Here is a 25,407-nt window from a genome sequence, read left to right as displayed (position 1 = left end):
AACATCGGGTTACTAGGGGCACACGCGCACCTAGTAACCCGATGTTTACTATGGTTACCACTCTGCTACAGTGAGCGGGAGGTTACCGCTCACTTTAGCAGGCTCATAACCATGATAAACAACGGGTTACTAGGTGCGCGTGTGCCCCTAGTAACCCGATGTTTACCATGGTTACCAGCCTGCTCCTGCTTCAGCAGCAGGCTGGTAATCAGGAGCAGGACATCGTGGAAAGATTCTTTCCACGATGTCGCTGCTCCCCTGATCGCTGGTGAGCCTGCCTGTTTTGTGCCCCTAGTAACCCGATGTTTATCATGGTTACCAGCCTGCTAAAGTGAGCGGTAACCATGGTAAACAACGAGTTACTAGGTGCGCGTGTGCCCCTAGTAACCCGATGTTTACCATGGTAACCAGCCTAATTGTTGCTCCCGCTGGTCACACACAGCGATGTGTGCTGACCAGCGGGAGGGCAACGACCAAAAAAAATGGTCCAGGACACTTTGCAGCGATCAGCGACCTCACAGCAGGGGCCTGATCGCTGCAAAGTGTCACACATAGCGACATCGCTGGTGAGGTCGCTGTTGCGTCACCAAAATCGTGACTCAGCAGCGATCTCGCTATGTGAGCAGGCCGGTAACCTGGAGCAGGACATCGTGGAAAGATTCTTTCCACGATGTCGCTGCTCCCCTGATCGCTGGTGAGCCTGCCTGTTTGACAGCTCACCAGCGACCACATAGCGACGCAGTAGCGAACCCTGACAGGTCGTATCGTTGTCGGGATCGTTGCAGCGTCGCTAAGTGTGACGGGGCCTTTAGACCTGGAGATCAGGCTGTCATTAATCTCACACACTTCAAAAAAACTGCTGTATGCCATTGTAGGGGCATGTTCTTTCCTTTGAGTGTTGCTGACTGGTTATGGTTGGTTCATCAGCATCATACTGAGAGTAGTACACGCCCGATGTGAAAATTGTCTGATAACTTTTATTTTAATAGTGCAAGTTGGTGTTAATTCATTTGATATCCCAATATCTCTGCAAGAGAGATGGAATAAAAATAAAGTTTTAATTTTGCTCTGCAACCACTATAACATTGGGAAATTTATGCCCACCCAACAAGTGGCCATTCGTGGCAGTCCCATAGATAATAAATGGATGTGCAAGCTTGACTTCAGCTCCATTCAGACATCTCTCTGCAGAGCCTCATTTTCAGGATCACTGGTGGTCCCAGCAGAAAGTACCATGGCGAGCATATGCTACAGAAAGGGAACTTTCATAGTAACGCAAGTTGAATAAAGACCTAGGTCCATCAAGTTCAACCTTTCTCCCTACACTAACAATACACTAACTTACTAGAACTAGGCCTTACAAACGTGATAAAACACCTTTAAGACTTTACAACCGTATCGATAAGGGTTTCAGAATTGTATTTACTTCAGATTTCATTGTATTTATTTTTTATTCTTTTAGGTTTATGATCTAACTGGGCAGCCCAGCCCCTCTCAAAATGGGATAAGATGCTGCAAGAGGCACAGAGACAATCATATGGACATCTGTGTGCCTGGTACTGCAATATAGGAGCCCCACTAGGGTGCTTAACGGTGTAACCCTTTAAGGACACAGCAAATTTTAGTTATTTTTGCATCGCTGTGTTCTGAGATTGATAGCTTTTTAAACCCTTCTTGCTGTGGCCAATTTTCATTTTTGCGCTTTTATTTTTTCCTCTCCAGCAAAGAGTCATAACCTTTATTTTTTTGTCCACATAGTAGTATGAGGGATTGTTTTGTGTGTGATGAGTTGGAGTTTTGATCACCACCATTCATTTTACCATAAATTTTGAGAAACGAAAAAAAAAAAAAAATCCAAATGAAGAAAAATCAATGAAAAAAAAAAAAGAAAATGCAGTTTCACGGTCATTTATGGGGTTTCGTTTTTACAGCTTTAATTGTGTGGTAAAAAATTACCTGGCAACGGGATTATCCAGGACAGTATGATCACGACGATACTAAGCATACCTTTTATTTTTTCAAAACAATTATAGGTGCTTGGTGCATCATGACATGGTTAAACATTTAAATACACCTTCGCACCTGGTTGTTTTCCCTCAATCTCCACCCCCGTCTCCTTTGATTGACAGCTCTGGCTTCATAAAGCCAGAGAAGGGAGGAGATAGACAAAGACCATGCAGGTGGGAAGGTGTATATAAATGATTGGCCCTGCCATGAAGCACCGAGCACCTGTACTGGGTTTGAACAGTCATAGTTAAGACCACTGCAGTCCTTAGTAGATGCCATCTTCAGTATTCTGTCCGAGCAGAAGTCCAGTCTGGGAGGCAAGCATGAAGGATTTCTATTTTACAATTGCTAGTGGAGTCAATAGGATGGGGTTGTCCAGCAGTTGACAGCCAATTTAAAATTGAAGGGATACAGTGCAAAATGGAAAAGATCAGCATAGTCCAGGGATTTTCACAACGTACTGTATTTACCTCAATTTTTTTTGAGCAAGTGACAAGTCTTCTTTAATAAAATTCGTAATATGGGATAAAATAATTGCCAATAGTTGCCAATTTTATTTTAACATACAGTGAAGGAAATAATTATTTGATCCCTTGCTGTTTTTGTAAGTTTGCCCACTGACAAAGACATGAACAGTCTATAATTTTAAGGGTAGGTTAATTTTAACATTGAGAGATAGAATATCAAAAAAAAAAAAAAAAAAAAAAAAAAAATCAAGAAAATCACATTGTATAAATTAGATAAATTTATTTGCATTTTGCAGTGAGAAATAAGTATTTGATCCACTACAAACCATTAGGAGTTCTGGCTCCTACAGACCAGTTAGACGCTCCTAATCAACTCGTTACCTGCATTAAAGACAGCTGTATTACATAGTCACCTGTATAAAAGACTCCTGTCCACAGACTCAGTCAGACTCTAACCTCTACAACATGGGCAAGACCAAAGAGCTTTCTAAGGATGTCAGGGACAAGATCATAGACCTGCACAAAGCTAGAATGGGCTACAAAACCATAAGTAAGACGCTGGGTTAGAAGGAGACAACTGTTGGTGCAATAGTAAGAAAATGGAAGAAATACAAAATGACTGTCAATTGACATTGATCTGCGGCACCATGCAAAATCTCACCTCGTGGGGTATCCTTGATCATGAGGAAAGTGAGAGATCAGCCTAAAACTACACGAGGGGAACTTGTTAATAATCTCAAGGCAGCTGGGACCACAGTCACCAAGGAAACCATTGGTAACACATTACGTTTTAAAGGTTTAAAATCCTGCAGTGCCCGCAAGGTCCCCCTGCCCAAGAAGACACATGTGCATGTTCGTCTGAAGTTTGCCAATGAACACCTGGATTATTCTGTGAGTTATTGGGAGAAGGTGCTGTGGTCAGATGAGACAAAAATTGAGCTCTTTGGCATTAACTCAACTCGCCTTGTTTGGAAGAAGAGAAAGGCTGCCTATGACCCAAAGAACACCATCCCCACTGTCAAGCATGGAGGTGGAAACATTATGTTTTGGGGGTGTATCTCTCTGCTAAGGGCACAGGACTACTTCACCGCATCAATGGGAGAATGGATGGATCCATGTACTGTAAAATCCTGAGTGACAACCTCCTTCCCTCCACCAGGACACTAAAAATGGGTCGTGGCTGGGTCTTCCAGCAAGACAATGACCCAAAACATATAGCCAAGGCAACAAAGGAGTGGCTCAAAAAGAAGCACATTAAGGTCATGGAGTGGCCTAGCCAGTCCCCAGACCTTAATCCCATAGAAAACTTATGGAGGGAGTTGAAGCTCCGAGTTGCCAAGCGACAGCCTCAAAATCTTAATGATTTAGAGATAATCTGCAAAGAGGACTGGACCAAAATTCCTCCTGACATGTGTGCAACCCTCATCATCAACTGCAAAAAACATCTGACTGCTGTGCTTGCCAACAAGAGTTTTGCCTCCAAGTATTAAGTGTTGTTTGCCAGAGGAATCAAATACTTATTTCTCACTGCAAAATGCAAATAAATGTATCCAATTTAAACAATGTGATTTTCTTTTGGATATTCTATTTCTCAATGTTAAAATTAACCTACCCTTAAAATTATAGACTGTTCATGTCTTTGTCAGTGGGCAAACTTACAAAAACAGCAAGGGATCAAATAAGTATTTCCTTCATTGTACATGTAACAAAAAACCTGATTTAAAACAATAGGATATGCGGATAACAATAGCTTCCAGGAGGAGTTTTTACGATCAGTGGGGGACTCCTAGTAATCATTCATTTAACACATAACCTGCAGATAAATAATATATGTAGTTAATGGTCTACCCCCATTTAAAACCTTTCAATCTGCAATTTTGGAAATCACATTTAGGGCTTATTTGCTAACTTATGGAAAGCACTAAAATAAAAAACGGAGAAATGTCCGATTTGTGGTCCAAAACCACCAATTCAAATGACTGGGTCAAGGATAAAAACCAAACATGACATAGATGACATTTGAGCTGCATTGGTGTGATGTCCGATTGTTACTGACTGGTTGCTAGTACAAAATGGATGATATATGATCCAAATAACAAATGAAAATCTGACCCAGCAAACATGGGTCCATATTTCAAGGTGGTCATTGTGCAGTAAAAATGACCTGGTATCATTATTAAATTAGTATGACATTCATGTCAGTACAATTAGGGGAATACCAAAGTAAGCCAGGCAGGTTTAATTTGACTGAAACACTGCGGCGTTTCAGAGAAAAACATACTTTAAAAGTCACCGGGGAAATGAACCGTGCTGGAGACAGGTGGGTCCCCGAGAGCTTCTCCCCATCCCCGCTGCCCTAGATTGACAGGTCTCTGCCTGTATGCACAAGTATAGAGAATTATTTGAGGATAGCTTTTCTTTAAAAGGATCAGTAGTCTGGAATACACATTCACGCCATATTTTTTGTCTCTGTGCCTAATTGAGATAGCAGAGTACAGCATTTAGCCATCCACATGATTCCTAGTGGCTAATGCCTAGCAGAATTTTTAACGCATAGTGGAGAAATGTCCTGTCTAAATGACAAATAAAAGACACTCTTATATAACCATCTAACCCACGTTTTAAGCACTTGTCTACATTTAAAAAAAAAATAAAAAAAATACTGCAAATCATCTCTTCAAGGACAAGAAATTAAAGTGTCATATGTGCAAAAGACAAAAACCCTGGAGCCTACACTGAAATAAAGCCAGTCATAGGCATTTTTCGTAAAAATAATGCTGCTTCAATATTACGTGCTAGATCATTTAAGACATAACAGCTTCACATTACAGAACTCATTGTACTCAAACCAATGCTTCAAACACACACCCCTGAAAATTCATAGCCGAAAGCATGCCAACAAATCAGAAAAACATTACCTTCTTGGCACTGTCCTCCTCCTCTTGCCTCTTCTCATAATGTGAAAAGTCATCAAATATGGAAGTGGTATGCTTGTAGCTAGCTATGATTCGGAGCACCTGACGTGCCTTTTCTAGAGGAACTTCCTGGGTGTCTCGGGAGTTGGTAACCGGCTTATTCTCATTGTTCTCTAGTCGGATGTGTCGTAATTGCCCATTGGGTACATCCTTCACAAACACCCAGCGTACATCAAATCGGCCCTTCCACTTGTCCTGAGACCACACACCTGCACAAGTATTGTAGTCCACAGCAGATCGCATTTCTGCCACCCCACAAAAGTGACCACTTCCATTAACACTGAAAAGTAAATAGACAGGGCCTTTACCATTCAGCGAGCGATAAGCAGCGTCCAGACGTTTGTTCCCATGTTCTGTAGAACACCATACATTGTACTTGATAGAACGGTGTATGTCATCTTCTGAGTAGCTCTTCACAATAAATACTCGGCCAAATTTTGGATTGCAGTCAAAGTCCTTTGGATTATAGTTATTAAGAGAACGCAGTTTCTCCAGGACAGGATGTGGGTCCGTGGAGGATTGTGATACATGTGCTTGCTCTAAACCACGGCTACGAGGAGCTGACCAACGAGCTGGAGCATGTGAAGAGGAAATAATGGGTGTTGGCTGTTGAAGGACTGGAGGTGAAGGTAGCTGACAAATGTTGGCTGTGGTTACTTTATTTTCCCATGTTCCAATTTCCATGTTTTGCTTGACAGGTGGAGGAAGGATCTTTCCAGTGTTTGGCTTGGCAGGTTTGCTGGCAATGTCTGCCCAAGATGCTTGCTTTGGTGGTGCAATAGTTGCAGGAGGCAAATTGGTCACACCGGTTTTAATATTATTTCCTTCTCCCAATTTCAAGGCCCCCATGCTTTGCTCTAGACTGCCTACTGCTTTGCCACCGCCAAAACTTGCTGGGCCATCTAAAACAGCTCCTCCCAAACTGCTGGGAGCATAGGCATAACTACCACCATAGCCAGAGCTAGGTGCAGATGTACCTGGTGAGTTTCCTCCACTACCCCAGGCTGAAAAGTCCATGCCACTTGGGAAAAAGTTGAATCCAGGTTGTCCCAGGAAAGGAGCACTACTTAGCGGTCCAAACATGGCATCTGGCAAAAAATGTGGTTCTCCACTGCCTAACTGACCATAGGAAGCAAGAAAAGGCATAGTTGGTGGTGGGTCCCCGCCGGTAGACCATGCGGCATCACTTAAAGAATAAGAGAATCCAATGGATGGACTGTAGTAACTGGGAAGGTATGAATCTGACAATGCAGTGTATCCATTACTCTAGAATTAAGCAGAAATAAAACATTTAGGGCAAGGTTAGAAATAGGATTTTACCATTTTCTCACATTTTCCATCCTGAAAGTCTAAAATGATATTAGTTGAAGTAAACAATTATAAAACAAATATAAAGCACCTTCTTTGGAGGTAGCCAAAGTGACACTTGACATTTTTAAAGTGAACCGGGGCTTAGGGCAATGTTTGGCATTTTGCGATTCAAAAAGGAGGCACAGGAACACTATCTGAGATGGGTCACAAGTAGTGTTGAGCGATACCTTCCGATATCAGGAAATATCGTATCGGATTGGATCGGGCCGATACCCAAAAAGTATCGGATATCGCCGATTCCGATACCGGAAACCAATGCAAGTCAATGGGACACAAATATCGGAATGAAAATAAACCCTTTCTTTCCTTGTAGGTTAATTCTACATGAAGTAAAACAACTAAGAATAATGTAGAATGACATGAAAAGCCGGCAATTCATCAGCGGCATTCACCGGTACCCGACAATTTACAACAGAAAGAATAGAGCTTCACACATAGATTAGATAGATAGAAACATGTCAGTCACATATATATGAAGTACAGTGACAGTGTTGATTACTGTACTTGTCATTTAGTGTAAAGGATTTATTAAAAAAAATATTAGTGTTTTCGTGCACCGTCTCTTTAAAAAAGCCGGCCGGCAATTCAGCATCTGTACCCGACAATTTATAACAGACAGAATAGAGCTTCACACATAGATTAGATAGATAGAAACATGTCAGTCACATATATAAGAAGTACAGTGACAGTGTTGCTTACAGAACTTGTCATTTAGTGTAAAGGATTTATTTAAAAAAATAATAGTGTTTTCATGCACCGTCTCTTTAAGAAAGCCGGCCGGCAATTCAGCATGTGCACCCGACAATTTAGAATAGAAGGAATAGAGAATCACACATAGATTAGATAGATAGAAACATGTCAGTCACATATATATGAAGTACAGTGACAGTGTTGATTACTGTACTTGTCATTTAGTGTTAAAATAAAGGATTTATTTAAAAAAAAATTGGCGTGGGGTTCCCCTTAATTTTAGGCTCTAGCGGAGGTTAAGCAGACAGCTGGGGCAAATGTTTGAAGCCTGGGAAGGGGGTAATACCCACGGAGCTTCCCAGGCTACTAATATCAGCCCCCAGCTGAATACCTAGCCTTTACTAGCTATTAAAATGGGGGACCCCCCCAAAAAAATGACGTGGGGTCCCCCCTAATTTAATAGCTAGCACAGGCTAGGCAGACAGCTGGGGGCTGATATTAATAGCCCAGGAAGGGTGCCATGAATATTGGCCCCCTCCCAGGCTAGAAACACCAGCCGTCAGCCGCCCCAGAAATGGCGCATCCATAGGATGCGCCAATTCTGGCACTTAGCCTCGCTCTTCCACGCTGCCCTGGTGCGGTGGCAGGGGGTAATAGGGTTGGGGTTGATGTCAGCTTATAATGCCAGCTGACATCAAGCCCAGGTTAGTAATGGAGAGGCGTCTATAAGACACCCCCATTACTAACCCCATAGTCAAAGTTAAAAGAAAACACAAACACCCAGAATAAAGTCCTTTAATTGAAATAAAGACACAATTCTTTATTGTTCTAAATTAAACCATACTTACCATCACGCCCATTCCAGCTGAAGCCAACGATCTCCTGCAATAAAAGAAAAATAATAAAGCAACCTCATCCTTACCTTTCGATGGTTCCCAGGACAGCTCCAGCTCTGCTACATCGAGATGACAGGCTGGACCGCAGCAGAAAGCTGCCATCCAGCCTGTCATCCCGCAGACACTGAGAAGCGCAGGCATGCTTGCGCTCCTCAGTGTCTCTCTGTGACGTCATCCAGATGAGCCGAGTTCATGTCCAATGAACTCAGCTCACCTCATGCACGTCACTGACAGCGTGGGAAAATTCTCCTGCACTCAGCGCTTCAGCGTGAGAATTCTCCCACGCTGTCAGTGACATACATGAGGTGAGGTCATGTCCAATGAACTCAGCTCACCTCATGCACGTCACTGACAGCGTGGGAAAATTCTCACGCTGAAGTGCTGAGTGCAGGAGAATTTTCCCACGCTGTCAGTGACGTACATGAAGTGAGCGGAGTTCATTGGACATGACCTCGGCTCATCTGGATGCCGTCACAGCCAGACACTGAGGAGTGGAAGTATGCCTGCGCTTCTCAGTGTCTGCGGGATGACAGGATGGATGGCAGCGTTCTGCTGCGGTCCAGCCTGTCATCTCGATGTAGCAGAGCTGAAGCTGTCGTGGGAGCCATGGAAAGGTAAGGATGAGGTTGCTTTATTATTTTACTTTTATTGCAGGAGATCGTTGGCTTCAGCTGGAATGGGCGTGGTGGTAAGTATGGTTTAATTTAGAACAATAAAGAATTGTGTGTTTATTTCAATTAAAGGACTTTTTTCTGGGTGTTGTGTTTTTTTAAATACTTTACTAGAAATTCATGGTGGTCATGTCTAATATTGGCGTGACCCCATGAATTTTGGGCTTAGGGCCAGCTGATAATGCCAAGCTGGCCTTAACCCCTTTATTACCCAGTGAGCCACCGCACCAGGGCCCTGGATGAGTTGGGTACAGCGCCAGAAGATGGCGCTTCTATGAACGCGCCATTTTCTGGGGCGGCTGCGGACTGCAATTTGCAGCGGGGGTGGCCCAGAAAGCTTGGGTCTCCCTGCGCTGCGGATTCCAGCCCCCAGCTGCCTAGTTGTATCTGGCTGGGCACAAAAATAGGGCAAAGCCCCACGCATTTTTTTTTAAAATTATTTCATGAAATTCATGGAATAATTAAGAAAAAAAGGGCTTCCCTATATTGTTGTGTCCAACCAGGTACAAATAGGCAGCTGGTGGTTGGGGGCAGCCCATTCCTGCCTGCTGTACCTGGCTGGACACAAATATAGTGCGAAGCCCCACGTCAATTTTTTTTTAATTATTTCATGAAATAATTTTTTTAAAAAAGGGCTTCCCTATATTGTTGTGTCCGGCCAGGTACAAATAGGCAGCTGGTGGTTGGGGGCAGCCTGTTCCTGCCTGCTGTACCTGGCTGGACACAAATATAGGGCGAAGCCCCACGTCAATTTTTTTTTAAATAAGTCCTTTATTTTAACACTAAATGACATTTGAGGAGTTAATAAAGATGCAGTCCCTAAATTATTATTTATTTTTTAATTAATTTTTCCCAAAACTTTTGACGTGGGCTTCGCCATATTTTTGTATGCCAGCCAGGTACAGCATCCAGCTTCTATGAACGCGCCATTTTCCGGGGTGGCTGCGCACTGCAATTTTCAGCGGGGGGAGGGGGGGGGGCAGAAAGCTTGGGCCTCCCTGCGCTGCAGATTCCATCCCCCAGCTGCCTAGTTGTACCTGGCTGGACACAAAAATAGGGAGAAGCTTCACGTATTTTTTTTTTTTAATTATTTCATGAAATTCATGAAATAATTAAGAAAAAAAGGGCTTCCCTATATTGTTGTGTCCAACCAGGTACAAATAGGCAGCTGGTGGTTGGGGGCAGCCCGTTCCTGCCTGCTGTACCTGGCTGGACACAAATATAGTGCGAAGCCCCACGTCAATTTTTTTTAAATCATTTCAGGAAATTCATGAAATAATTTAAAAAAATTGATGTGGGGCTTCGCCCTATATTTGTGTCCAGTCAGGTACAGCAGGCAGGAACGGGCTGCCCCCAACCACCAGCAGCCTATTTGTACCTAGCCGGACACAACAATATAGGGAAGCCCTTTTTTTCTGAATTATTCCATGAATTTCATGAATTTAAAAAAAAAAAACGTGGAGCTTCGCCCTATTTTTGTGTCCAGCCAGGTACAACTAGGCAGCTGCGGGCTGGAATCTGCAGCGCAGGGAGGCCCAAGCTTTCTGGGCCCCACCCGCTGCAAATTGCAGTCCGCAGCCGCCCCGGAAAATGGCGCGTTCATAGAAGCGCCATCTTCTGGCGCTGTACCCAACTCATCCAGGGCCCTGATGCGGTGGCTCACTGGGTAATAAAGGGGTTAAGGCCAGCTTGGCATTATCAGCTGGCCCTAAGCCCGAAATTCATGGGGTCACGCCAATATTAGACATGACCACCATGAATTTCTAGTAAAGTATTTAAAAAAAAACAAACACCCAGAAAAAAGTCCTTTAATTGAAATAAACACACAATTCTTTATTGTTCTAAATTAAACCATACTTACCATCACGCCCATTCCAGCTGAAGCCAACGATCTCCTGCAATAAAAGAAAAATAATAAAGCAACCTCATCCTTACCTTTCCATGGCTCCCACGACGGCTCCAGCTCTGCTACATCGAGATGACAGGCTGGACCGCAGCAGAACGCTGCCATCCAGCCTGTCATCCCGCAGACACTGAGAAGCGCAGGCATACTTCCACTCCTCAGTGTCTGGCTGTGACGGCATCCAGATGAGCCGACAATGAACTCGGCTCACCTCATGTACGTCACTGACAGCGTGGGAGAATTCTCCTGCACTCAGCGCTTCAGCGTGAGAATTTTCCCACGCTGTCAGTGACGTGCATGAGGTGAGGTCATGTCCCATGAACTCGGCGCACCTCATGCACGTCACTGACAGCGTGGGAGAATTCTCACGCTGAAGCGCTGAGTGCAGGAGAATTTTCCCACGCTGTCAGTGACGTGCATGAGGTGAGCTGAGTTCATTGGACATGACCTCGGCTCATCTGGATGACGTCACAGAAAGACACTGAGGAGCGCAAGCATGCCTGCGCTTCTCAGTGTCCGCGGGATGACAGGCTGGATGGCAGCGTTCTGCTGCGGTCCAGCCTGTCATCTCGATGTAGCAGAGCTGAAGCTGTCCTGGGAACCATGGAAAGGTAAGGATGAGGTTGCTTTATTATTTTACTTTTATTGCAGGAGATCGTTGGCTTCAGCTGGAATGGGTGTGGCGGTAAGTATGGTTTAATTTAGAACAATAAAGAATTGTGTCTTTATTTCAATTAAAGGACTTTTTTCTGGGTGTTTGTGTTTTTTTTAAATACTTTACTAGAAATTCATGGCGGTCATGTCTAATATTGGCGTGACCCCATGAATTTCGGGCTTAGGGCCAGCTGATAATGCCAAGCTGGCCTTAACCCCTTTATTACCCAGTGAGCCACCGCACCAGGGCCCTGGATGAGTTGGGTACAGCGCCAGAAGATGGCGCTTCTATGAACGCGCCATTTTCCGGGGCGGCTGCGGACTGCAATTTGCAGCGGGTGGGACCCAGAAAGCTTGGGTCTCCCTGCGCTGCAGATTCCAGCCCCCAGCTGCCTAGTTGTACCTGGCTGGACACAAAAATAGGGCGAAGCGCCACACATTTTTTTTTTTAATTATTTCATGAAATTCATGGAATAATTAAGAAAAAAAGGGCTTCCCTATATTGTTGTGTCCGGCTAGGTACAAATAGGCAGCTGGTGGTTGGGGGCAGCCCGTTCCTGCCTGCTGTACCTGGCTGGACACAATTATAGGGCGAAGCCCCACATAATTTTTTTTTAATTATTTCATGAATTTCCTGAAATAATTAAAAAAAAATTGACGTGGGGCTTCACACTATATTTGTGTCCAGCCAGGTACAGCAGGCAGGAACGGGCTGCCCCCAACCACCAGCTGCCTATTTGTACCTAGCCGGACACAACAATATAGGGAAGCCCTTTTTTTCTTAATTATTCCATGAATTTCATGAAATAATTAAAAAAAAAAAAACGTGGAGCTTCTCCCTATTTTTGTGTCCAGCCAGGTACAACTAGGCAGCTGGGGGATGGAATCTGCAGCGCAGGGAGGCCCAAGCTTTTTGCCCTCCCCCCCCCCGCTGAAAATTGCAGTCCGCGGCCGCCCCGGAAAATGGCGCGTTCATAGAAGCTGGATGCTGTACCTGGCTGGCATACAAAAATATGGCGAAGCCCACGTCAAAAGTTTTGGGAAAAATTTATTAAAAAATAAATAATAATTTAGGGACTGCATCTTTATTAAGTCCTCAAATGTCATTTAGTGTTAAAATAAAGGATTTATTTAAAAAAAAAATGGCGTGGGATCCCCCATAATTTTAGTCTCTAGCGGAGGTTAAGCAGACGGCTGGGGCAGATGTTTGAAGCCTGGGAAGGGGGTAAAACCCACGGAGCTTCCCAGGCTACTAATATCAGCCCCCAGCTGAATACCTAGCCTTTACTAGCTATTAAAATGGGGGACCCCCCAAAAAAAAATGACGTGGGGTCCCCTCTATTTTAATAGCTAGCAAAGGCTAGGCAGACAGCTGGGGGCTGATATTAATAGCTCAGGAAGGGTGCCATGAATATTGGCCCCCTCACAGGCTAGAAACACCAGCCGTCAGCCGCCCCAGAAATGGCGCATCCATAGGATGCGCCAATTCTGGCACTTAGCCTCGCTCTTCCACGCTGCCCTGGTGCGGTGGCAGGGGGTAATAGTGGTGGGGTTCATGTCAGCGCCAGCTGCCATGAAGCCCAGGTTAGTAATGATGGCCGTCTATATGACACCCCCATTACTAACCTACAAAGTGTTAAAAAGAAAAAACACACTACACCCAGAAAAAAATAATTTATTTGAAATAAAACACCATTTTATTTAATTCTTAGTTTACTAAAAAAAAAATAGTTACCTGTCCACGTTCCTGCGCTGATCTCCCATGCACAGCTGTCACATCTGGAGATGGTGACAGCTGTGCATGGCTGCTGTAAGCTCACGCTGCCGGGAACACGTCCGCTCCCGGCAGCGGGAGCCACTGACTGAGGTCACCGGAGTGCATTCAGGCAGCGCAGCTCCGGAGACCTCCTTTACGGCAGTGCTGTACCGTGGGAATTTCTCACGATACAGCAGTGCCGTAAAGGAGCTAACCGGAGCAGCGCTGCCTGAACTCCGGTGAACCCTTACGGCCCCGTCATTCTAGCGGCGGCAGCGGTTCAGAGCGGTCACATTCTATGTGGCTGCTCTGAACTGGAGATCTTCGTGGGACACTCGTGGACTACTACGGAGGGGTAAGGATAAGGTTGTGGTTTATTATTTTATATTTTATTACAGGAGATCGATGGCTTCGGGGAATTAGGTGTCTAGGTGAGTATAGGTGTAGTTTTTTATTTTTTACTTTATTTTAGGTGGCGATCGGCGGGGACAGGTAATGTATGAACTAATTTCTTTTAGGTAACCACTGGCCACCAATGACATGTATTTAACATTTATTGGGGACACAGTAGGGCAATTTAAATAGCAGGATCAGGCTGATGGGAACTACTGCTCCCATCGAGCTGATCCTGCTGGCAGGAGTGGACGGGGGACAGACATAGGCCGATGGGAGTAGTAGTGTCACATCGGCCTATGTCTGCCCGCACACACACCCGCACACACACCCGCACACACACACCCCGCACACACACCGCACACACACCCCGCACACACACACCGCACACACACCCCGCACACACACACACCCCGCACACACTAATCATGACGGGTCCGGGAGGTGAGGCTGACCTGTGCGGCCGTGGGAAAGTTGATGCGAGTTCATGCAGTCAAGCATGAACTCACATGAACCCTCTGAGGGCACCGCGGCTACTTCAAATGAACAGCTGATCGGCATCACCTGATACCTCAGCTGTTCATTTGAAATAACCGGCGGGAAAGCGCAGCACAGAACGGGAAAGCCGGCGGTGAAGTCTTTTCACTGCCGGCTTCCCCGCCCGGGTCCTTCGCTCCTTGGTGCTGCGCTCCCCGCCCGGTCCTAATTTACGATCGGGATGGGAGGTGGCGAGGGGAGCGGAGGATCGGGGTGGGAGGCTGCGGGGAAGCAGTATGGGGCTGCGTGATTGTTTAAAAGCCGGCGGCTTTTTACCGCGCGCCGGCTTTTAAACAATCAGGAGAATTCTCCCACGCTGGGATGGCATTCTGATGACAAGCTGGATCGCAGCTGAGCGCTGCGATCCAGCTTGTCATCCTTCAGAGACACTGCAGAGCGCAGGCATTATGGGAACTTCCGATTCCGGTATTCGATATTATAAAAGTATCGGAATTAAGTATCGGAATTCCGATACAGTGAATATCGGCCGATACCCGATATTTCAGTATCGGAATGCTCAACACTAGTCACAAGTATTATGGCATACGGCAAAAGGGTATTCAGCAGGAGAGAAAATAATATATAGATACAATTAAAATGTAACTTTTAATGATATGTAGTAGGATATACTTTCTTGCCGTGGTGGGTCACTTTAGCTTATACTTGGGGTCTGTCCTTGTCAGGGCAGGAGCAATACAGGGGCACGACATGGGAGATGATATTGTACACATTCCCGGTCTGGTGTTTGCCTACTGAAGGTACTGTTGGCTTCTGTTTCACCAGTCTCCTGCTTCCTGAAACAAATCATCTAAGTGGTGAGATCTAACCATTTTTTTCTTAGAGCACTGGTTGATATTTGAAGCACTTGCACTTTAGAGGTTTTTGTGTGTAATTGATTCCGAGGTACCGTCTTTTAATACATATCATTAAAGGTTAAATTTTAATTGTATCTATATATTATTTTCTCTCCTGCTGAATACTCTGATTATTTATATGAGAGATGTCCTAGGGTCAGTGATGATACTGTTACCCTTGCTGTCATCACATACGACAGACTGGCAACATAGCGTGGGCACATCCGGTAGTCGAATCCATCCGCAAACAGAATAGTGTATATTGATTCCTTTATGTGAATGTCTATGCCTTTTTTCGCAAAACCGCACGGCTATTAACAATAAGTAATTTACATTGTTATCCATAATTTAATAGTCACATATGTCAGGATGTGACCACAGCACAGCAGAGCTTCTGTAAGATAATCGCCCCAATGACAGATCAAAATCTTCATAATAAAGGGGTTGTCCGGTCTAAAATGAAAAGTCTGCAGTCACTCTGTGTGACTGCAGACTTGTGAATCCTCCCAGTGCATACACTGTGCGTTCCGGGGATTCACCGTTCCCTACCCTGGGAATGAAGGTCAGGTAAGCTATATGCTTACTCCTAGGCAGAACCCGTCTAGTAGGCGCAGCATCGCTCAATACAGGTGTACTGAGTGAGGCTGCGCCCCCGTCTAGTGGGCATGGACATCTAGTCACACAGAGTGACTGCAGACTTTTCATTTTAAACCGGACAACCCCTTTAATGTATTGCTTTGTCATCGCAGAATACAAAGAAAACATATATATTTAAGTAGGAAAGAAAAAAAAGATTGCAACAAAAATATTTTGCCATGGTGCCTCCAGATCAGATCAAAGATGGTCTTACCTCTTAATATGAGGTTTTATTACTTTGCCAGAATTATTTTAATCTATACTTCATTCTATTTTGTTTTTGAACTTGGTATGTTAACTGTTGTGGTGCAACAATGTTAAGATGATCTTTATTTCCTTTTTTTTTTTCCTTCTCTCCTCTTCCTCCCTACCCCATTTTCTATTTTCCTTTGTTTGGTTGCCTTTCCTGACCCCTTATCCCCTATACTGTAAAATCCCCTAATAAAATGAATTTTGAAAGATTACCTGCCGCTCTTGTGTATGCAGATAGGGCTCAAACTCATCATCATTCACTCCATCTTTCTGGTGAACAGATCCATTTTGTACTAAAAATTAAAACACAAGATTAGTGACTGCAGAACACTGAAGGACAATGTTTGCTAAGCTAAATGTACCTTCACAGCTAACAAACATTCTCTCACCACACAGTGTGAATATAGTCAGAAGGTCCATTTAGGCTATGTGCCCACGATGCAGATTTGAAGCAGAAATTTCCTGAGCGTTTTTTCCTCTCTCTGGCAGAAAAAATGCATGCGGATTTTACATGCGCTTTTTCAAGCAGTTTTCCAAGCGATTTTGAGCATCACTTGGAAAAGGGCTTGACAATATAAGTTGGTCACACAATACAAATCCATGCAACTGGCATGGATTTATATAGTGTGAGCAACTTATGAGGAGAGCTGTGCTTTCAAATGGTGCATCTATACTAAAAAAAAAAAGAATTAAAAAGTAAAAAGAAAAAAAAAAACCTTATACTCACCTGTCCGGTGGCCCTCAGTCTCCTCATGGCGGCGATCCTCTCCCCTTGGCGGCCCGCGGTGTACTGGCAGAACCTGAGGTGATTTCATTTAATCAGCTAATGGTCACGCAACCATCACCTGATTAAATGACGTCACCACAGGTCCTGCTAGTACACTGCGGGCCGCCAAGGAGAGAGGATCGCCGCCTGGAGGAGACCGGGGGGCCACTGTTGAGGGGAGTATGAATATTTTTTTTTATTTTTTACTTTATAATTCTTTTTTAACTTGCGGGTACGATGGTACCTCGGTCGGATGAGAGTCTCCTCTTCTCCAGACCCGGGTACCCTCCGCACATTGAACCGCATAAAATACGCATGTATAAATCTATACATGCGGATTTTATGTGGTTCAATGCAAGTCAATGCAAGGAAATGCCACCGCGGAAACGCATTAAATCCGCATCGTGGGCACACAGTCTTAGAGTTTGTGAAGCGCAGCATTAAAAAGTAACTGCCATTTTGTTTCTTTTATTTCATAAGTCAATAGGACACATAAAATAAACAACTTTGTAATATATATGTTATCAGGGAAATCTGCTTCTTTCTCCTCCCGAGTTGATCTGTCATGGTAGAGGAGCAGCTGGAAGCAGACACAAACATTCATAACTGTAGAAAGAGACAAGGATCACACATCGATTTATTGCAGCAAAAGCAAAAACTGAACATGAGGTCCTTAATTTAACATTCTGATCAGACTGCATGAAGCCCACTGCCATGTATGACAACATTTCTGCTGAAAGTTCTCCTCAAATGACAATTACAGATCTCCATGGAACTTTATGAGAACCAACTGTCATCTCCTATCTCAGTAATGGGAAAATCTGTACTCACTGAAGACAGATTTCCTGAGAACTGAGAATTTTAAGAATGATCGATCAGCTCAGGAGGAGAAAGATGCAGATTTCTCAAATGAGATATATTACAAAAGATTCTGATCGTCACATGTACTATTGCTTTCTGTTAAAAATGTAACCAACAATTACTGTTTATAGGCCGTACACGCTTCTGGAGTGCACTGAACAATGAGTAATAACTTGTTTTATGTGCATATGCTGCTATTACTCTCAGCAGCACAGTCCTGTTTACACAGATGGAAAAGAGAGGTTTACGCATTCGTCAGATGATCGGCAGTTGATTTAAAATTGCACAAGTAACATGAATGAGTGTTCTTAGGAATGCTGGTTCACATTAATCCTGCAGTTGTAATTGGACCGTAACGGCGTCCTACGTAAAAGAAAAAACACCTGAATCCAACCTCATTCAAGCCTAATACAGACGCCCCTGATTTTTCTCACACACAAAAAACAGACTGATTTTCAGCAGTGTTATGTATCAGATTTTCAGCAGTGTTTGTTTTTACTACAATTTTTTTGGTGCACACTAAAGATTTTCTAGTTTCTCATCCAAGAAAAAAATCAGACACCAGCAGGATGAATATAGGGTGGCATCTGAGTCCTGTTTTTAGGGACCCATAGAGACTTACATTGACAAATTTGATACTAGACAAGGATTAAAAAAAACAGACAAGTCTGGGAGACAATTTGCAAAAAAACTTTAGATGTGAACAGCCAGATGGCTTATAAAGGGTAAAGTTACGTGCACACATTCACGAATATAATCCCAAATCTGGCATTACACACATTATGGGGTAGTCACAGGGATAAATTACCCCCAGAGAACTAATGATCTAACTCCATTTATAACTATGAAAAACAGGAGAAGATAGGAGTTTTTATAGATAAAAAAATAAAACCAATTATTGAAAGATACTCAGTACATCCAATATTGTGCAAAAGACAAGAGACATATAAAGTGACATAGTGCTTAGCCACACAATTTCTATGTGAAAATATAGCATGAGGTCACAAAGGTTACAAATGGTAATCAAAAATACAGTTTTAACCATACAATGAAATGAGGGAGGAAATCATGGTATCATTATCTACAATGACACCCAAGAGCTATACATAGTAACTCACAGTCATATATAACATATCCTATTGATGGTTACACAGAAAGAACCATAATCATCCCACAATCTGATAAGAAACATACCAAGGTAACAAAAAGACCTCAAAGCAAGTGGCCAGCAGGAAGAGAATCCCCCCCCTCAAGGACCCCTACGCGCGTTTCGCTGTATCTGTTCACCGCTTCATCATGGGGGGGGGATATTCAGTATTTGGTCAGTATTTTACATCAGTATTTGTCAGCCAAAACCAGGAGTGGGTGAGAAATACAGAAGTGGTGACGTGTTTCTATTACACTGTGTGCAGAATTATTAGGCAAATGAGTATTTTGACCACATGATACTTTTTAAACATGTTGTCCTACTCCAAGCTGCTTAGGCTTGAGAGCCAACTACCAATTAAGTAAATCTGGTGACGTGCATCTCTGTAATGAGGAGGGGTGTTGACTAATGACATCAACACCATATATAAGGTGTGCTTAATTATTAGGCAACTTCCTTTCCTTTGGCAAAATGGGTCAGAAGAGAGATTTGACGGGCTCTGAAAAGTCCAAAATTGTGAGATGTCTTGCAGAGGGATGCAGCAGTCTTGAAATTTCCAAACTTTTGAAGCGTGATCACTGAACAATCAAGCGTTTCATGGCAAATAGCCAACAGGGTCGCAAGAAGCATGTTGGCCAAAAAAGGCGCAAAATAACTGCCCATGAATTGAGGAAAATCAAGCGTGAAGCTGCCAAGATGCCATTTGCCACCAGCTTTGCTATATTTCAGAGCTGCAACATTACTGGAGTATCAAAAAGCACAAAGTGTGCGATACTCAGGGATATGGCCAAGGTAAGGAAGGATGAAAAACGACCACCTTTGAACAAGAAACATAACATAAAACGTCAAGAATGGGACAAGAAATATCTTAAGACTGATTTTTCAAAGGTTTTATGGACTGATGAAATGAGGAGACTCTTGATGGGCCAGATGGATGGGCCAGAGGCTGGATCAGTAAAGGGCAGAGAGCTCCACTCCGACTCAGACGCCAGCAAGGTGGAGGTGGGGTACTGGTATGGGCTGGTATCATCAAAGATGAACTTGTGGGACCTTTTCGGGCTGAGGATGGAGTGAAGCTTAACTCCCAGACCTACGGCCAGTTTCTGGAAGACAACTTCTTTAAGCAGTGGTACAGGAAGAAGTCGGTATCGTTCAAGAAAAACATGATTTTCATGCAGGACAATGCTCCATCACATGCATCCAACTACTCCACAGCGTGGCTGGCCAGTAGAGGTCTAAAAGAAGAAAAAATAATGACATGGCCCCCTTGTTCACCTGACCTGAACCCCATAGAGAACCTGTGGTCCATCATAAAATGTGACATCTACAGGGAGGGAAAACAGTACACCTCTCGGAACAGTGTCTGGGAGGCTGTGGTGGCTGCTGCACGCAATGTTGATCGAAAACAGATCAAGCAACTGACAGAATCTATGGATGGAAGGCTGTTGAGTGTCATCATAAAGAAAGGTGGCTATATTGATCACTATTTTTGGGGGTTTTTGTTTTTGCATGTCAGAAATGTTTATTTCTAAATTTTGTGCACTGATATTTGTTTACCTGGTGAAAATAAACAAGTGAGATGGGATTATATTTGGTTTTTATTAAGTTGCCTAATAATTCTGCACAGTAATAGTTACCTGCACAAACAGATATCCTCCTAAGATAGCCAAATCTGAAAAAAAAAACACTCCAACTTCCAAAAATATTAAGCTTGGATATTTGAGTTTTTTGGGTTGATTGAGAACATAGTTGTTGATCAATAATAAAAATAATCCTCTAAAATACAACTTTCCTAATAATTCTGCACAGTGTATACTTTTCCTCCGATTCTCCCAGCCCTAGTTTTGGCTTATAAATACTAAGATAAAAACCTCACCAAATACTCAACGTGTGCACGTGGCCTATGGGTTGCATTACTGAAAATCACGGACAGAACTTGTACAAAAATCACAGGTTTCTGTATGAGTTAATCACCCTGGCAAAACATGTCCATCTTTGCACCATGGCTTATTATCCTAGTTCAGTGGTGGTAAACCTATGGCACGTGTGCCAGAGGGGGCACTCAGAGCCCACTCCGTTGGCACGCATGCCAGGCCTAAGAGACGCAGCTACCTTCTTGGTATGTATGGTGTCTTTTAGACGTGAACACGGAGAACAGTGCTGCGCCGGGACTAGGGAAGAGAGAGCCCCGGGTCTGACGTGCAGGAACGTGATGTCATTACGCCACTGACCTCATCACACTGCAGCCTGCGCCAGGGCCACCGAGGAGTAGACAACGCGGGCACTGGTAAGAGCTCCAGGAGGATCAGAGGCAGAGGCAAATCAGGGATGTTCGTGGGCGGAGCCAATTTTTTTGCCGCAAACAAGCCGGAACCCTGAACACGAATTTGAAATGCTGAACAACTTCGCTTAACACTAGTCGTAACCCTGGATACCTAAGGTCCTGCAAAGCCTGCACATGAGGAACGAGACATAGCGAATCAGAAAAACTATACTACATTTCTAATTGGAGGTATTTGCTAATATATTATTATTACACCTGCTACATATTGGGATAGGAACTTGGAGATGGGAATGCCTCTTTAAAATGCTATTAAAAGGTGAACAGACTGTTTTAAAAAATATTTGTCCACAATTTCACAGCTTAAGGCCACGGCCCCACTATCAGTATTCGGTCAGTATTTTTTCTCAGGAGTGGGAGCCAAAACCAGGAGAGGAACAATCAGAGAAAAGGTATAATAGAAACAAGTCACCAATTCTGCATTTATCACCCACTCCTGGTTTTGGCTCCCACTCCTGAGAAAAAATACTGTCCGAATACTTGCCAAATACTGAAAGTGGGGCCGTGGATTAAAAGAGGTTATCTGACGCGTACGTGGATGTGAGAGGTACTACTGAAGTGGCCTCTGTCGGCCACTAGCCAAGTCTCGTGCATGTCCAGCAAGTATCAGGCACTCGTCATATTCTCGTTATTTGGCAGGTGCATGATATATGTGGCCAATGGATGCCACATTAGAAGTGCCTTTTCCACCTGACGGAGAAGCAAAATGCTGAGTAACACTCTTTAAAGGGTTTTCTCCTGCCAAGGCCACGAATGTGTGTTAAAAATAATAAAAAGCACATTCACCTACCAATCCCCTGCCGCCCTTCCATAATTGAGAACAGTTGACGAACGATAGCAGCAGCCAATCGTCCAGTCAGCAGTATGAAGAAGCAGTAGGGGATCTGTCCATGAGTATGTGCTTTTTATTATTTGTAAAACACAATCAGCCTGTTAGGGAATATCTCCCCATTAAAAAAATAAAAATCACCCCTACAGTGTTGTAATCGCAGCTTCCATTCTGTAGAAACTGAAGTTTAATCAAACATGCATATTAAGGTACTCATTGTACCCTTGGCATGGCCAGTAGACTCTGTTCCTGTTCCACCCATTGACTTTGCATGCACCGCCTCCCTCAAGGGTGGTTGGCCTGCCTTGGGCAAGTGCATTCCGCAGAGAATGCTCATGCAAACCAGTGATGTCAATCACCATTGAGGGAGGTGGTGCATGCAAAGTCAATGCATGGAACGGGCACGGAGTCTACTGACCATGCCAAGGTTACCCCGAGCATTCTACTCAAGATATATGATTCTGCAAAACAGAGTCATTGATTAAGATGCTTAGGCTGCATTCACAGATTGGTGTGAGCGTTACCATCCTAGTGAAACAGACTGATTTTTTTCCCCTGATGTCATTTTAATTGTATCTATCTGGTATCCTAGTTGCCTCTGGGTTTGTTTCCAAGCCAAGAAAAAGATCCCTGGAAGGTCACATAGTTTTATTCAAATTTATCACTATGCAACAGATCTGTGAAACACGGACGCAAATTGGAAGGCTTCGAATTTACACCCATACTTGTGTCTCACAGATCCCCATCGACTTTAATTGCCATCTCTGATCCGTAAACACAGATCAGAACATGCTCTGAATGACTTGGATCTCGTTCTCGGATCCGTGATTTTAACGGATACATGAATACAGGGCCGCCATCAGGGCATTACTGCCCTTACTGCTGTATGGGGCCGGGGCCAGTAAGCAGAGGGGACCCAGCCCAGTCACGGCACCTCCTTTTGTGCTTCTGCTCACCGGGCCCCAGGGTGTAACAAATTGCTGTGCGCCGTTGCGGAGGCGCTGGGAGCTTTCCCGGAGCTCCACAGCCGTCAAAGTATGTGAACGGCTGCGCAGCTCCAGCTCCCTCCACCTTTTCCAGACTTTTTTTTAATAATGATCAGTATTGTAATATTCAGTCACTATGTGGTGGTAATATGTGATCTGGTCACAGTGTGGCGGTATTTGTCCCTTGTATGTGGTATTGTTTGGTTACTATGTGGTGGTAATATGTGGCCTGATCATGGTGTGACAGTATTTGTCCCTTGTATGTGATATTATTGGTCATTTAAAAAAAAATGTATGTGACACATTCCCTTAAAGAAAAATATACCTAAAAAGAGTATTGGATATTTTAACATATTTTTAATATGTTACAGTAGAGTAGGACCGGGCCAAAAAAGTCTCCTTGTCAAGGTGGCGGCTTAAAAAAAAACCTTTTGGCCAAAACAAAAGCTGCCGGCTATGTATGTGATATGGTGTTCTATGGGAACTGTTAGTGTGTGATTGGTGAGGACGTGGCGCAGAAGTGGAGTTTTTTCAAGAGATAGGGGTGGGATGGAGGCAGAGCCTGAGCGGAGTCTCAAGGGGGCCCGAAAATGTTGCCAGTATGGGGGCCCGAAATTCCTGGTGACAGCCCTGCATGAATACATCCATTCAACCCCATGGGTCAATGTACAGCCAGATAAAAAAAAACAAAAAAAAAAAAACAGGACAGCACTCAGACATTTCACACAGATGTGGGGATACAGCCAAAAGGTGTGATTTTTATGTGCTTAGATTGTACTGTCACACTGGACTGATAGATGACTTATAAGAAGTCTAAAGTTCCCCTTCAGACTTTTTTTTCCCAAATAGGATCTAAGCAAATGTCTTAAGGGCCATTCAGACAAGCCAATAATCAGGAACGAACAATTGTTAGATCAGCCGTATACAGCCGATCAGCAGTCGATTTACAGCTACAGTCAGCAGATATAAATGCACCTTAAACTAAACTTCCAAGAGATATACCTAATATTAATCTCCTCTCACCTTTACTTCCTTGCCCCTTGGGTCTCTGCTAAAACAAAACAAAAATATTTCAGCACAAATAGAAACTACCAGGAAAGGAAAACAAAGTATTACAGAAGTGAAGGGAGGCGAGGGAGAGAGCGAGGGAGAGAGCGAGGGAGAGAGCGAGGGAGAGAGCGAGGGAGAGAGCGAGGGAGAGAGCGAGGGAGAGAGCGAGGGAGAGAGCGAAACACAAAGGGGAAGGGTGGGAAAAGAGAGAGACAAAGGGGGCGGGAAGAGAGAGACAAAGGGGGCGGGAAGAGAGAGACAAAGGGGGCGGGAAGAGAGAGACAAAGGGGGCGGGAAGAGAGAGACAAAGGGGGCGGGAAGAGAGAGACAGACAAAGGGGGCAGGGAAAGAGACAAAGGGGGCAGGGAAAGAGACAAAGGGGGCAGGGAAAGAGACAAAGGGGGCAGGGAAAGAGACAAAGGGGGCAGGGAAAGAGACAAAGGGGGCAGGGAAAGAGACAAAGGGGGCAGGGAAAGAGACAAAGGGGGCAGGGAAAGAGACAAAGGGGGCAGGGAAAGAGACAAAGGGGGCAGGGAAAGAGACAAAGGGGGCAGGGAAAGAGGCTAGGTAAAGTAGAGGTGTGGGAAGGAGGAGACTAAATGGAAGTGTTGAAAGACAGACAGTAAGAGGTCAGACTGGCAGGGGAATATGGAAAGGGAAAGAAAACAGCATAGAATTAGGAAATGACATAGGTGGGAGGGGAATGGTATGGGTGCAGCAGAACACACAGCATCAGCTTCAGCTAAATATTAAGAAATGGACCTTGGAAGATCATTTAGTAATGCTGATGGACACCAAGAGTAAAAAGAGGGGCAGTCCATGATAGATAGAGAATACAGGCACAAGACTGGGAAGGGGAATGACAAAATGGCAAAGGAGGACAGCGCACAAGACAGGCAATGCTGGCAGAGGTTTCTAGGGGTGCGGGGGACGGTGAGGAATAGTGAGGGCGGGGTCATCTCGGTACCGGCTCCAGCAGACTACTGGCGGACATATCGTCGGCGGAGAATTGATCCGGGAGATGCAGCAGGAGCGCGCCCTGAAAGCAGGAAAGGGGAGGGGACTGTGGCGCGTACACAGACGCGCCGACATCGACGTGTTGCTGTGCCCGGTCGGCCATGTTGAGTGAGGGCACTACGTCACGCATAAAAGGATCATGGGAACGTTCCTATGCTCCAGCGCGAGCTTCTAGGTGGACAGTGAGCGAGCTCTAGTTTGGCGCCAATTGACGTCACCTCTGCGCCGGCGGGAGGTGGCGGTGACGCCGGGTGATGCGGCTGCGCTCGGTTAGGTAGAGGCCAGTGGTTTGGCTCTTACATATGACGAGCTGAATTTCTCGTTCTTCGCTTCTCCTCCTGTATGATG

The 25,407-nt window shown here is 44.4% G+C and overlaps 1 protein-coding gene across 2 annotated transcripts in view; it reads right to left on the bottom strand.

Moving 5' to 3' along the window:
• YTHDF2 (YTH N6-methyladenosine RNA binding protein F2) overlaps positions 1-25,195 on the bottom strand; it is a 37,516-nt gene extending 12,321 nt beyond the window's left edge. The window contains exons 1-4 of one of the 2 annotated variants that reach the window (XM_073666245.1): positions 25,010-25,195; positions 24,016-24,043; positions 16,276-16,355; positions 5,393-6,715 (exon numbers count right to left, since the gene is read on the bottom strand). In XM_073666245.1, the coding sequence (XP_073522346.1) occupies positions 5,393-6,715; positions 16,276-16,355; positions 24,016-24,043; positions 25,010-25,189 (1,611 nt within the window). In that variant the 5' untranslated portion in view covers positions 25,190-25,195. The remainder of the gene's footprint in view (positions 1-5,392; positions 6,716-16,275; positions 16,356-24,015; positions 24,044-25,009) is intronic. The other variant, XM_073666249.1, reaches the window with a different exon arrangement.
• Positions 25,196-25,407: the final 212 nt, after the last annotated feature.

Source organism: Phyllobates terribilis, unplaced genomic scaffold, assembly GCF_046119375.1.
Source record: "Phyllobates terribilis strain yellow unplaced genomic scaffold, ASM4611937v1 Scaffold_2__4_contigs__length_985480577, whole genome shotgun sequence".
NCBI classification, from domain to species: domain Eukaryota; kingdom Metazoa; phylum Chordata; class Amphibia; order Anura; family Dendrobatidae; genus Phyllobates; species Phyllobates terribilis.
This window is presented reverse-complemented; position numbering and strand designations above follow the sequence as displayed.